General features: G+C 41.6%; 1 protein-coding gene across 1 annotated transcript; it reads right to left on the minus strand.

Moving 5' to 3' along the window:
• Positions 1-12,277: 12,277 nt before the first annotated feature.
• Positions 12,278-14,714, minus strand: RPS16 (ribosomal protein S16). Its single transcript, XM_008950222.1, has 4 exons — positions 14,617-14,714; positions 13,749-13,845; positions 12,608-12,655; positions 12,278-12,477 (listed from the first exon to the last, which is right to left on the minus strand). The coding sequence occupies exons 1-4, from the start codon at positions 14,644-14,646 to the stop codon at positions 12,332-12,334; spliced, it is 321 nt and encodes a 106-aa protein (XP_008948470.1). The 5' UTR covers positions 14,647-14,714; the 3' UTR covers positions 12,278-12,331.
• Positions 14,715-15,024: the final 310 nt, after the last annotated feature.

The raw sequence follows: 15,024 nt of genomic DNA on the forward strand, positions 1-15,024 counted from the left end.
TATATAAATATATATATATATCCCTAACACATATAATTTTAATCCTCTTAGCTACTAGTGGGATGACAGTCCTAATACAGAGGAATCACAAATAAAAAAAAAAAACCTGAACCTTAAATGTCTTTTGAAGCTGAAACTTGACTATTTTGGCCCAAAACTTACCAATTTGGCACCTGCTTCCTTTAGCCTGAAATAACTGGCAGTCACAGTCACCTGCTGCTGTGCAGGCTGCTCCATTAAGGCACTCCTGAGGACACGAACCTGTCAGCAAGCAGAGCAGCCTTCCAGTAGGGACCGTGTTTTGTAAACAGACTGAGACATCTACATTAAATCTGCTTATTGTTAAATCATAACAAGCTATATTAGCTAAGAAAATTAACCAACAACAATCTCCAGGTTTTAAAATTTACTTAACTTTACCCTTTGTGTTCCTTGGTTGAAAGAGAAACAAGACTCTCTCTCATTTGGTTAGAGATTTGTAAACTAACAAGGGAGCAAAAGGTCAGCCTCCTCCCAGCAAACAAAAGGTCAAGTTCCCATGTAAAGAAACCAAATCCCAGCCCTGCTGATCTCAAAATACACAGAATACAGATTATTCTAATTGACTAAATTCAGTACAATTTAAACATATGTTCAACTCCTCCCTCCTAAGCATTACAGCAAAGGGTACCTTCAGTTTATGAATAGTCCAGAAGATATAATTTACAGAGCTAAAATCCATTATAAATAACCTTCCCCCCATGCTAAAAAAAAGGTCAGTTAAATGGTTGTTCCTGACTGAGAGGTGACTGGAGTCAGAGAATTAAGATTCCATGGGAATGGCTTGGTTTATGTTATAATTAGTAATTGTTTCCAAAGGCAGTTTCATTAAAGGTTTTTATAGACTGTTTGGAAGCTAAGGCCTCACTGTCATCTACCAACTGTTCACTGAGGTAGGGTCTAAATCACAGTTCCCCAAAGTGTAAAAGAAAGGTAGCCCCAAAGCAAAATTTCATCAGGTTTTACATATAACTGGTTTCCCCCCAGGTCAGGGGGATTAAAACCCTGCATACAAACATTTACAATCTTGCTCACAGAGATTAAAAAAGCACAGCATAAAGCATGAAGTAAATGAAATAAACAAGCCCTTCCACTCCCAATGAAGCCATGGTAAAGCTGCCAGTGACATTAAATAGGAACATAATAGGACCTTTACAGTAAAGCATAACAAAGAAATTACCAATGTTTAAGAACATCAGCCCTTCTCTGTGAAAAATCCTTTCCATGTGAATTTTTTCCATTTAAGAATTGCTTTCCAGATATACACAGATACTCTGAAAATAGTGATAAAGCAGAAAATGCTGTTTATAGAACAGCACTTATGTGGAAAATTTCTTTGTTGTTGTTAGAATAGTGAGTTGTAAAATTACATGTGTTCATTTACACAGATAAAAACACAAGAGAAAGCACCTACACAGGCATGTGTGTTTTCCAAGAAGGACATCAAAGTTTGGTTGCATACAATGAACCTTTTCTGGAAAACAACTTCTGTAACTTGGACCTGCTTTCCATGTTTGCATAATGCTTAAAGCCCTCCAGGAGCAGCTGTGTGCTCATTGTCTGAGCACCCCTGTCCCTTCACATTACCAGTTACACACTTTTCACACAGATTTACATGCTCTGCCAAGGCAAAAAAAAAAGTGGCAGAAAAGAAAACTTGTAATGGAACTACACTTTAAAAAAAATCAAAGCTTAGTTAGCTATTCAGATTTGGTTGTAAGGCAATATTTTGAAAGCACAATTCTGACAGGAATTTTCCATGATGCAACATAGATAAAAGAAGAAAATGAGACAGGGCAGGGGTTTGTAGAGGATATAGTGAGGAGGGCTTCCACAACCCACACTAACACGGGACAGCTGGTAGAAAGGCAGAGTTTTCAGGACCAGCTCTCCCTTCACAGGTAAGGAGCACGGCACTGACCCCCTGGTGGACTCCGCGTCAAGGCCCCATGAAGGTGTGACCGAGGAGAAGCAGCTTGAATCTGTCAGAAAAGACAAAAGCAAATGAGACGATACAAGCAGGGATGGGGAAAGGATAGAGCTGTGCTCTGGGATCACTGCTGCCCTCCTCTCTGTGCCCTTCCATTGCAAATGAACCAATGGGCCTCCACGTGGGAATTTTTGCCATTACATTTGGAGGGAAGAGTGAAGGGACAGAGATCACTCTTGCCCTTCTAATTTTGGTCAAACATCAATAGCTGGAGAGCTTGAAGATGCAATAGCCCTCCATTTCATCCTCTCCCTAACTCATGCTCCCTGCTCATCCCTGTAGCCATGCCAGCTGTGGTGGATTTCATGTCCTCCTTGAGATCCTTCAGAACTGCATTTCAGTCCATCTTAAACAAAAGAGGAGGCAGATCTGCTTCCTGTCTTGTTTAGGAACTGGGGAGCATTGGACTAGAAGGAAGTCCTGGATCTGACCCAGCACTCTGCTCCTGCAGCTTGTCACGTTGCATCGTCCCTTCTGAGAACTGATCCCATTCTGGGCTGAAAGCACTCTGGGGTTTTCGCCCCCACTAGTCTGATTAGAAAGTTTACCAGAGTGAAGTGCTGGGTATTTAAACATTTCCCTCTTAAATTTATTCATGCTCAGTTTAAATCCTTTTGTTCTATAAAGCTTGGTCCTTATGCTGAAATAACTTTTCTTCCCTGTGGTTTCTATTTATTGCCTCTCTGATGTTTTATGAGAAAACAGTTACCCTTCTGTGACCCCCACAGATGTATACACCTGCCTTCAGCTGCACAACTGACCAAAACAAAGCTTTAAGTCTTCACTTTTTAGCTAATTTCTTCCTTCCTGCATGCTGCCTGTCGTTCTCCATGTCTAGAGTTTGCACTAACGGACCTCAAAGTGAATGGCAATGCACAAGGAACAGGTTAGGTTAAGTCTCACTAATGCCTCATAAACTGACATAAAAACCTTTTCAACTGGAAATACTTTGTAGGATGCATCCAAGTCACAAAATCTGCCTGAAGTAACCTGAAACAGACTTCATCAATTCACCACCTGGAAGGCCCCTGCATCAGAATTACTCCTGGTGTCCATGGCTCACCGCTAGCCGAGAGGATCCTTTCCCTCCCCGCACAACCAGGCCATTTCCTTTTCCCAGGTGGTTACTCTGAGCCATGCTCCCCAGGAAAGTGGCTTTTGGCCTCTACATTATTTCAGGGAAGTAGAGCATCCTTGTTGTGACAGCACTTTCCTGCTGGAGGCCCTCCTGGGACACTGTCAGTCCCCACAGCCCGTTTCCCTCAGAGGCTCGGTTCACATCAGCACGGTGCCTCGCACCAGCTACCTTCTCACCCCGTCAGGAGGCACGTGGATCTCAAAGGAACTCGGAGAAAATCAGCCAGTTCAGCCACAGGCTCCCCACAAGACCATGAGGAGGGACTGCCTTGGGCTTCCTGCTTGCCTCCATCGAACACGGTTATAGCCCTTACTTGGGCTCCATAGCCTGAGATGTGTGCCAGTGGGGGAACGAGATTCCCGTTTACTATGAAATTTCGGCACAACGTTGCCGGGATGCAGTGCTGAGGGCATGGTGGGCTGTGGCGGTGGGAACCAAGGTCGGGCCAGAGACCCCATGCGCAGGAGGCAGCCTTGCCAGCGGCACCACGGTTGTGCCTCTCAGCGAACCCTGACAGCTTTCTGGGGCTCTCCACTCGCCCTCAGGACAGACAGAGGCGTGGCGGTTCTCTTCCCATGGTTCGTGCCAGTCAGCTCGCAGGGGTGGGTCGCCCACCAGGCGCTTTGCCGAGAGTGAGCGCAGGCATGAGGCCACGGGCGCGGGCAGGGGCTGAGCAGGCAGGGAATAGCTGCTCCTCCCTCACTCTTCTCCTGCTACCACCGACCTTCGCCCCACAAAGGCTCCTTTGTAAGCAATGCAAAAGCCCGAAGCAGAAAAGGGGGAAGGGTTTCCCCTCCCTCCTGCTTTTGGAGGTATAACCTACCTCGGCTGTTACGAGATCTCTCCTCTGTCGAGTTGCATTAAACTCATTTCTGGAAGGAAACAAAAGGATCTTGTATAATCAAAGGTCCCCAGAGCAACCTGAATAAGCAGCTCCCCGGAGAGAAGTGTTTCTCTCTGATTACCATCACTTTATCAAAGAGGTCTTTCTTGGGTTAACATTTAAAAAGGTGACTTTCATTTTTTTTCCCTCTCTTTCTTTTCGTCGTTTCGTTTTACAGAATGGGCAGCACTCCAGGCTCTGCTGGGACAGGGCGGTACCTGGAGTTTGGGGGGGAGATGTAAACAGGCGAAATAGGCTTATGTGACAGGATACTGAATTGTAAAGCAGCTTCATACTCACTTGACGCTGCACGTGAGCGGCTGAGTTGCCCTAAGCGTTATTCGAACATACTGTGATGGTACTTCTAATAGCAAGAGATGACTCTCCAGCTGTAGCTGACCTACATTTGTGATTAAGTTTAGAAACAAAGGCATCAAGTAAAAAGGATACTTAGTTTTTATCAACCCTCCGATATGGCATATCAGTTGATGCGCACATGTGTTCATTAGATGTATTAGAGGTCATTAGATGTTCAAAGCTATGTCCGACTAGATGCTTCCACTGAAATTGATGGCATAGTTCCCATGTAATTCAATGGGATCAGGAACATTCCCTAGTTTGGGTTTTGTTTGGATTTCAGCTTCTGCATGAAAACTTGTATTGAAGATGTTTATTTTAAGACTGTATAGCACTTACTTTTCTGTGCCTCAAATAGAACCTAGGATTTTATCATGCAATTAAAACTGTAGAAGGATACTCGTTTAATGTATTTTTCCAGTCATGAAAACATGATCTCATGCTGGTTTCATTCCATTATTCCTCTCAGCTTTCTTGAGACCACAGCAGTATCATTTTTCATAAGGACCTCCATTTTTCAAACAGAGGACCCATGCCCTTTATGTAAATTCTTTGAAAAGAGTTGTAAACTTTCTGAAAGTGTGTTTTATATCCAAAGTACATGTACATGACATTTTACATGTTGAATTCAAGGCTATATTTTACTTTCTAACTTGTGCTGCTTCATACACTCATTCTTACCCTGTTAAATAAGGAATAAAAACTTACCTTGAAGATCTTCTCAAAAGAGAAAGCTTGCAGTAAGATCCTGTAGATTACAAAGTCGTCAAGTTAAATCTTTTTTTCTACAGCCTCAACTCGGCAATTGGCAAACAGATTTGTCAAGTTTAAAGCAACACTATTGAAATTTTTCTTTCCAGAGCATATTTGCACAAAAATTTTTCTGTTTCCAAGGGATGTAGCATAATATGGTTTCCCTCCTGAGAGTTTGATTCTCTCAAGTACTCATCATCTGCAAGTTTCCATGGTCATTCATGATCTCAGTTCTGGTACAAGCCACCACAAAAAAAGAGCAGAGTTCATAGTTCTTTAGAGGCACAGAATAAAACTGATACAATACAAAAGATGCTCAGAGCTTTCCAGAACCAAACTTCTAGGGTGGTTACCTGTAATCATTTTCTGAATGTTACTTGTAAGACTCAGTTGTAAATCATCTAAAATGCTCTAGAGTCCATGTTTTAAAAAACAAACAAACAAACAAACTCCCCAAATCCTTCTTTCTCATATTGGATTAGAATTCTTTGTAACTGCCACAAGAAAACTACCTACAAGATCCATTTGCATTACACAGAAAATTTCTATAACCAGAACCAATTATTTACCATAGCATTCCGAAAATGCTTAAACAAACTGCAGGTGCAGTCTGTTCAAACAAAATCATAACCCATTGAAAATCGTTAGATGCTTACTCATCTGCCAGTAATGGCAAGTAAGTCAAGAAACTTAATATTTGTTCCTAAATAATTGTTTTGCAACAAATACAGATATAAAAATATATCTTTCTTTTTTGTTTTTTAAAAAAAAAAAAAAAAAAAAAAAAACACAACTAGATTTCTACACCTGTGAGAGAGAATGGTGATTTTAACCTGTGTTAAAAAATGTCTTTACCAATTCCAGCAAAGGTCAAAAAAACTCCACTATAACGACAGAAAAAGAAGGACCCATGATATTATAAGATTTAGGAAAACGTATTTTAAAATTAGGATTACTGCAAAGATAGGATAAAGTTCTTACCTTGCAAAGAAGACAGCAGTGAATGAAGCAAGAATATACTCCACAGTATCATTAAACTGAGCTTTCCCACAATGTTCATTTCAGTATAACTTAGGGAAACTATCCAAAATAATTACTTTGATTATGATGGCATCTTAGAACTATGTATTTCTAGAGTGTGACTTAAATCCTTTAAAAGTTAGGGAGTCAGATGCATTATTTAAACTAACGCAATGCAAAAAATGAACAGAAAATGAGACATCAAGCTTGGTGGCTACGTACAGCTTCAGGAGCTTTGCAAGGGTTGAGTACAACTCTGTGGCTGCACGTCTCTCATTAGTGATGCATGGTAACTCCTCAGCAGAGTCTGTATTAGTTACACTTTCACCAGACCTGCGAGCATTTCTCCTCTGCTGAATTGAATCAGCCCTTTATAACATAGCAGACAATGACATAGCAATGTTGCTGTGCCATGATGGTCTGAGAGTCCCTTCAGTTGTCACAGACCTTTGTGTGCTCTGAGCCTTGCCCTGAGTGCTGCCTTTTACTGCTTATTACAGTGAAAACTTTTTGCAAGACCCTGCAACGATGCTACTGTATAATTCTAGCCAGGTGGCTTTAGAGATTAACATATTCATGTTCCTTATTTCTTCTAAAAGGAGAGCTGTAAACTGTCATTAAATAATACACCTGGATTTTTAAGAATATTTTAGATACTGTTTTGTGTATAGCTTGCTTATGTAAAAAACAAGAATGCTTCCCAGAGGATAATTGTATTTCATTTTTAATAAAACATGTTATGAAAGTTTTGTATTAGCCAAAAGAAGTCAACAAGGCCAATGGGTTTTGTTTCTAATTTTCATTTAAAAATAAATATATTACTTCACCAAAATTACATAGGATCATATTTTAACATCGAAAAATCTCACCTGCTTTACCCCAACATTAACCGAATCAATAACATACAGTTTTAAAGACACATAATGCTAACTGAACCTGCTACTAGTCATTTCATTCTTGCGAAGCCTACCTTTTGCCCACCCTTCTTGTTTTCCTAGGATGTGTTTTGTGAGCCCCTCTACCATGCTACAGAAGGTGGGTTTGGACCAAACCAAAATTTAAGACTTGATGGCCTCTCTCAGGCAAAATGTTCTCCCACCATTTCTTCCAGACTTTCTCTTCCCTGCTCTCCAGCTGGACTAGAAAGGAAGGCAAAAGAAAACACTCAGTCTCTTTAACCACAGACAAGGGCAAAACCCTGGGTCCGCAAAGAAGCCAAGAATACTCAAGCAGGTTTGGAACCACGAGTGGCCCAAGGATACTTATTGAAAACTGATATATGTTGTAACTCTACACTGTATTCGGAGTATTTCTTAAGAATTATTTTTATTACTCTTAGGGAAGCTGACATTCACATAATTCACATTTCAAAAGGGTTGGGGGTCTTTTTTTGGGGGGGAGGGGGATTGTTGTTTTGTTTTTACCTCTGAGTAGCTATGGTCTGGTCCCATGGACTGCTGACTGCATCTCCCAGCTTAGTGTCATCTGCTCCATGTGGTACATCACCACTCCATAGGCAACCAGAAGCAAAAGAAGTGAGTTCCTGTTCCAAATTAACAGAATGATGTAGGTCATACTCCCAGACTGTGACTGTGGCCACCTATCTTACAGGAAGTGGCAGAGGTTACTCAACATTTCACCCTCTCATAAACCTACTCTTAGAGGACAGTATCATGGGTTGCTTTCAAGCTGAGATGATACCAAACATTAAAGCTTCTAAACTCCATTACCAGTCTCTGTGTTACCTTCCCTTCAAGCCAAGTTTGGTTTAGAAACTGTTTAAAACTCTCTTGAGAAATACGATCTGGGATTCTTCCCTCACTCGAGGCCCAATTTCACACCATGCTCCACATGCAGCTTCAGATATAAACCTTTCCACTAATATAAATGAACTATTTTGGTTTAACAAAAAACATCAAAAATAGCCTTTTTTTTTTTTTAACAATTTTTCTGTAGCAAAGTTGAGAGAATATTTGGTACATGTTAGTATTTCACATTTGTTTAACTTCTAATACCTAAGAAGTAGGCCAAGTCTCATCAGCTGCAGAGGGACTTGGCAAGAGTGAGAGCAACAGGCTTCATTAGGTCTGGGTATCTCTGCCCAAGGCAGGGTAGGAAGAAGCACGGATATTAGCTAATAAGGAAAAAGAACTGTTCAGACAAGTACACTGAACTGTAACTCAGAGGACTACATTAAGAGATTTTTAAAAATTTAATCAAATAATATAGAGACTACCACTCGTTATCTACGCAAGTAGTAAAATACCCACAGATAGGGACGTCTGAAAAATTTGAACAGAAAAAACGCATTGGAAAATAAAACCTTTTGTAAGAAAACAAACACAATACAGAACGCACTGGTCCAGACTTAAAAAATGCTACTGTTATATTTTAATTTACAGATTTTTCTTTAAAAATAAAAATTAAACAATTCCATGTTAATATATTTGTATATTACAGTCAAAATAATTTTGCCCCTATTTTTCCGACATAATGTTTGAGAAGACTTAATTTTACAAACAGGTTACACAGTTTATCAGGATTATAAACAATGGGTGAGAAAATAACAGCCTTTGGTGCCAGGGGTACATGCTTGCCCCAGTTTGGAATTGGGCCCACTGTCATCGTTAACAAAACATGGTGCTTTTAAGAGCTCACGCTCCAGCCTTTGCTCAACTGCTGTTTTCAACACAGAATTCAAGTGAAGCCACAGTTTGATGTGCACACCTGGTCTTCCTAACGATAAGCAGCAATGAAACTAATGAAAGAACTGGATGATATGAGGTTATGGGCATTTCTTCTCCAAGAACTAGCTCCACAGCAGTTCAAGAAGCTTGCTGGGGGCTTGAACATCAAACTGTTACTCTTTCTTGGTGGAAGTGTATCGCTGGTCAGAGCAGGTGCTCAATGACAAGAGCTTGATTGCCATCCCTGCAGAATGGGGACATCAGGAAAAGAATATTTTAATGAGCAGGTTTTCTTCTTACATCTTCAAACTTCACGGTAGATATGCTTCCCCAGTGAAGTTAAGCCCTCTAGTGGGTAATCTGTGAGTAACCATTTAGAATAAACATCTTCAGCCACCCAGGCAGACACCAGCCCAATTCCACGAACATTTCTCATTTAATAACCAAGTCTGTGGGGATGACATCACTCTACAGGATTAATGGGGCATTTTTATAGGATCAGAGTTCCGTTCAAGCATTTTTATTGTGCTCGGAGCCTTTTGGTTGAAGAAATTACATGCAGATATAATCTCTGGATATATTAGTAGCAATGTGAGTTTTATTTTCAGCCTTACCATAAAAGAAGAGCAAAACAACAATCTTCAATTGTTACAAGCTGTCTGTGGGCAGAAAAAACAATACACCAGGTTTCCCCAGAAGTGGGAAATCCACCCCTAAAGTTACTGGCGTCAGACATTGCATCTCCACCTGCCTCCCCAAGTTTCATACCACAGTAACTTTGTGTCCTCTTTGTGTTTTCCCCTGCATCCAACTGCTCTAACAGCCAGGCAGGAATCGTTTTTGGACAAGGCACAACACAGGGTACGTCTGTGCCAACTGGCAGGCCAGCACACATTTCCCAAGCAACGAGTGAGCCATTGCTTCTTAGTCACCACATGAGCTGAACAACTACAAGGCTTATTTTTCTGCAGCTGAAGCTAATTAACATCTATCAAGATGTCAGTTTTCACAAAACTCTTAGGAATTCAAGTAATCAGATTTGAAGTTAGCCCTGAATAGCATCTTTTCCTTAGAAAGCCAGGCTAGGAGGCAGGACACTGCAGACTTTAGCAGCCCAAGAGTTGTGAGCAACTCCAAGACAGAAACTCCAAGGAACGCAATGGATGAGAAACTGGTCAGATCTGAGGGTGCAGAAAGGGGGGAACTGAAGAAAGCAAACCATGCACCTTGCCACAGATGCAGCAAGTGTCTCGGATAGAATATCTCATTCACTTAGTGCAAGACCAAAAATCCCAGTTCAATGGACAATGTTCAATGTAAATTGGTGATAGAACATACACAGTCCCCTCTGCTCCAATGGGAGTGTGAAAGGTTTGAGTAAGAGTGCTCTACTTCTTACTTGGGTCAGGGAATTTGGTGTTTTGTGGCAGATGCTGACAGATAAAACAGATGGATGGAGAAATCCTTCATAGAAGGAATTCATTCAAGTTACACATTTAACTCTCAAATAACTACATTTCAGTGAAAATGCCTCAAATGCCTTCCCTCAGAAAAAGCAGAGACATCACAACAAATACTAACATTTCTAAAAAGCCCTGAGTACCTATTTTCCTAAACTAGAGCAAAAAGGGAAACTTGTACTATTCTTTCCAATTCCCCAACCCACCTCTCAAAAAAAGCTGGTTTAACCATGTGTTGACCGAGTACACTACAATGACCTACTGTTAAATGAGAGAATACATTAGTTGAAAGCCCAACAATGATCTCAAGTATCAGGGTGTTCCTGTAGCAACTTCAGTACTGGCACATGACGATGGACATGGAATTACCAGGCTGAGAGAGCATTGCAGCAGCAGCTCAGCTCCCAGTTGCTCAGTCTCCAGCGTTTCCTCCAGTTCCTCTCCAACATGCTTTTTGAACATAAGGAATGAGAGCCCAGGGCTGTGACCGTGCCTCTGCGTAGGGTCAACTCATGCCCAAGGCCTCACTCACCTACTTGCTACCCTTCCAAGAGACAGAATAACCCTTTCTGAACAGCCTTGTGTTGGCACATCCCATGTCTTGCTTGGAACTTTACACTTTGTTTTTTTGGCCCTGGAAGATCACTTCCAGAACGAAAAATCTTCCAGGAACTCAATGGATGAGAAACTGGAACTTCTCCAAGGTTTCTTTTTATGTTTGGTACATACTCCCGAGCTAGAAATTTGTTGTTTTTCAACCCCAGCTTTTTCCCCACTTCCTTCCCTAAGGCCTTCAAATTCCCTCACCTAGCTCATAACTTAAGCAACTATCTGACTTCCACAGGGATTTTTCTGGTTTATTACATCACTTAATGTAGTGCTCCAAGTCTACATCTATCTGTGCTTGTATTTTGTGAACATGCTGAAGGATGAGTAACTTAGACCAAATCTTAGTTGTAACACCAAGTCCTTTTTGCTTTACATTTACAAAATGCTATTTTTGAAGCAGAATAGAGAGGATTTGTTATTTTGAAAAAGTTTCCTATATTTTAGACATACTAATTCAGAAAACCCTGCCTCTGTATTATCTGGTACAGGAAGAGTTCAACAAAACCCCCTTTCCCTGGCCCCATCATTACTTTGTTTTTGACACTATGAACTTTTAATCACAAACTCCAGAGCAGCTGCACTGAGCTCCTCCAGAGCAGAGCCCACTGCCACACTGTGTTCGCCCTCAAGGGGGTGAATTCCATGTCACCCAGCCAGCACCAACAAGAGCGGCTCATGCAGGCAGGCCCCATGCTCACCACCACCCAATATTCCATGGCTGTTTGGAATTCCACTCTCGGTCTGGTTATTCCAGGAGAACGCACAACGAGAACAGAAGTGCTCCGCAAGGACACGAGCAGCTGGCACTGAAGCGTGCACAGGAAGACACTTCAGGTGCTTGTGACACCAGGGTAGCACCCTAGAGCAAGTTGTGTCACACACACTGGAGAAGTACAAGTCAGACCCATGCTGGTGCAACAGGCATTATGGACCACTCCTGCAACCTGGCTCAGACATTTTCCAAAGGGAAGAACATGAGCTACTCACACTGGTTCGTAACTCCATGAAGAGGGACTACCCAGCTGCTGGAAAGGGTTCGTGCTTGTTTACACTGATCAGAAAGGCAAAGACTGAAATCTGCTTTAATTAGCTGCTACACTGCAGCACGTAGCCACAAAAAAAATAGAATGGAAGTCTTCTTTATGTTCTGATAACCCCAAATACATCAACAGGAAAAAGCTTTTTCCTACTCCCAAGACCCCACCTACCCAGACTTACTCAGAGGGGATAAGAGAACTCCCAACAGCCCTCTGAAGTTACTTGAATACCGAGCAATTTCCATACTGATCTTAAGTTGTGAAAAATCTAGCTACCCACAGAGAAAAATGAAATTTGGAAAGGTATTTATCCAATTCTCTTTATGTTTATTGACTGCCACATGACCACAGAACAATTTTAACGGTAAGACTTCTGGTAGCGTGCACGAGCACCAGGTCCCCCAAATTTCTTGGATTCACAACGGCGAGGATCTGCAACCAACAGAGTCCTATCATACTGGATTAGAATATCCTTGATCTCCTTCTTGGAAGCTTCATCAACATCTGTTTAAAAAACAAACAATCTTTCAGTGTAAGAAGCTTCACATGGAACAAATCCATACTGACATTTTTTGCACCAAGGCCACCAGAAGCCACACACTTCCACTCAAGGCTAGTATAATAACCAACTTACATTTTTGATAATAAGCCACCAGTGCTTTGGAAATAGCTTGACGGATAGCTGTTACAAGAAAGAAAACAAATCAGTAAAGATTGCAGGCAAATTTACAACCTCAACACAACGTGCCAGTTAGCTGAGAAACTTACTGTCTTGTTTTCTGCCAAATTGTCCTTTCCCTCTCTCATCTCCTCCCCCACCCCCTTACTCCACAGGACCATCACTTTGAATATCCAAACAATCTGTGCCAAGAGGCCACCCACAGTTCACACCTTGGTTTTACAGCTGCCAGCTAGCCCAGGAGCTGTAGGTGGGCAGTATCAGCCACCTTCTCACCCAAGTACTGAGGTAGGTTCTTCCACTACCACATGGTCAACTTTCAAAATCCTTAAAAGCACAGTTCTCTGAAATGTGTTATTTTCAGCAAGAGCAGAACTGACCAGTGTGTTCAAAGCCCAGGAGGCAGAAGGGGCAACAGGCAGGTGTGAGTGGTTCTTCTGGCACACCTCAACAAATCAGCCTGTAGCACAGTAACCAGAACTCAAAACTGTGAGTATAGGAGTAACTGTAAAGATGCCCTTAGGCTGTTATCCGTCACAACATCAAGATCAGAATTTTGAAAAAAATGTTTTCTTTTCTGAAAAACAAACGCAGTCAACTTTGAGCCTGAAACATGTCTCTGCTCTTTATGCAGTTTCATCTCCACTAACCTATACCCAAACTGAAACACCACAACAAATCTATGAACAGCTAATGCAAGCATGTTCTGTCTTCTCTGCAAGGGGAAAAAGCTGTCCAGCTTCGCAGGTCAGCTAGAAGATGCTTCTGAACGTGGAAATTTACAACTAAAGGTGTGATTTCTACTGATGAGTATACTTTCCCCTCCCCAAATCACTGCACTCCACTGCTCTCAAACTGTCCTGTCACACTGCAAGATACAAAGATCAATTTCTCAAAATTTCTTCAATATACTGCATTCAACTTGCTCTAGATGTTACAGTTTTGTACATACAATAGAGCTCGTAAGCCATCACGAAAAGCTACACTTGTGCAATGGAAAAACAAACAGAAGGCGCTGATGCACAAGTTACTGTTACTCTGAAGCAGGTGTGCTGACCCGCCCCAGCCCCCCACGGAGCTCCCCCCAAAGCCATACCGTAGATCTGCGCCACGTGGCCGCCACCCTTCACACGGACTCGGATGTCCACCCCTGCAAACCGCTCCTTCCCCAGCAGGAGCACGGGCTCCAGCAGCTGGGAAACACAACAGAAAGAAAATGCACTTCTGGTCAGAAACGACGACCATTAGAGCTTGCAGCAGGTTTATCAGTTGTGAAGTTATTGCACGTTCTGAAAAAGGGAGCCCCAAGTTTCCAAGCGCACCCCACAGTTAAGTACCCCTCCTGCAGACAGCTTTGATGTCCACTGGCACTGTTGTAAAATAAACTTACTGCAGTCCTGAATTCGTTTATTTTTCAGTTTCAAAAATCTTAATGGCAAAGCCCGTGCACATGGGAATTAGGAGTGAGGGCACAATTTAAGTAGAGTGCTGCAGCTGTATCTGCATTAGAAAAATAAAACGACTAAAATGGAAGAGCTGAAATAATCTGTGGGTAGTTTTCTCCACTATTTACTAATGCTCTATTTAGACTTTATTTATTAGACTATATTTATCTAGACAGTTTTAGATTCTCTCAGCAGTGTTCAATATCAAGTCCTGAAGAATCTTAAATAGGTGTTTTAAGCCACCCATTTCAATTAAAAAAAAAATGCAACGTGATGCACTTTGTGTATTTACAACATGCATTAATCCAGTTAAACAAAACTCCCCACTCTTTCAAACAAGACAATCACAGGAGGATAGTTTTCTAAAATTTTCACAGTAACGTCTACATTTCAGGTAATCAGGTAACAAGCAAAAACTGAGTAGTGTCAATAAGGCAAGCAACTTTTCTTCATCCCCAAGCGATTATGGTATTTTAACATCCAAGATGGTGGGATACGGGAGGCTACGTGGACACTTACCTTATACTGCAAAGTTCTGGGCTCAATCATTTCCAGAGGCCTTCCATTCACTTTAATGAGGCCATTTCCTCTCTTGCAGTGAGCAACAGCAGTTGCTGTTTTCTAAAAATTCAAATGTGTATTAGTGCAGCTTTTAATTCTTGTACTAGCAGTGTGAACTCCTGTTTACTTTCAACAACCTAAAAATCTTAATTTTTATGCCCAAGATTAACATCTCACACTAAACAAAAGAGAGACTCTCCTTATGCTCCCAAGCTTTGACTCATGATATTAAGACACCACTTTAATAAAATCAGTTATAAATGTTATGTAGTTATAAGATTTAGTTTTTTAAAGAGGGGAAGATACCCTCTCCATTCCACAACGCGGTATTCTTGTTACTCATTTCATCTCACCAGACCCCGTGAG

This window comes from Merops nubicus, unplaced genomic scaffold, assembly GCF_000691845.1.
Source record: "Merops nubicus isolate BGI_N331 unplaced genomic scaffold, ASM69184v1 scaffold35180, whole genome shotgun sequence".
NCBI classification, from domain to species: Eukaryota; Metazoa; Chordata; class Aves; order Coraciiformes; family Meropidae; genus Merops; species Merops nubicus.

What these genes read in the sequence shown, in the direction of transcription:
- RPS16 (XM_008950222.1), bottom strand. Translation starts at nt 14,646, where the DNA reads ATGATTGAGCCCAGAACTTTGCAGTATAAG. An exon ending in CCAGAACTTTGCAGTATAAG is followed by an intron (nt 13,846 to 14,616) that starts GTAAGTGTCCAC and finishes TGTGTTTCCCAG; the next exon opens with CTGCTGGAGCCCGTGCTCCT. An exon ending in CCACGTGGCGCAGATCTACG is followed by an intron (nt 12,656 to 13,748) that starts GTATGGCTTTGG and finishes TTCTTGTAACAG; the next exon opens with CTATCCGTCAAGCTATTTCC.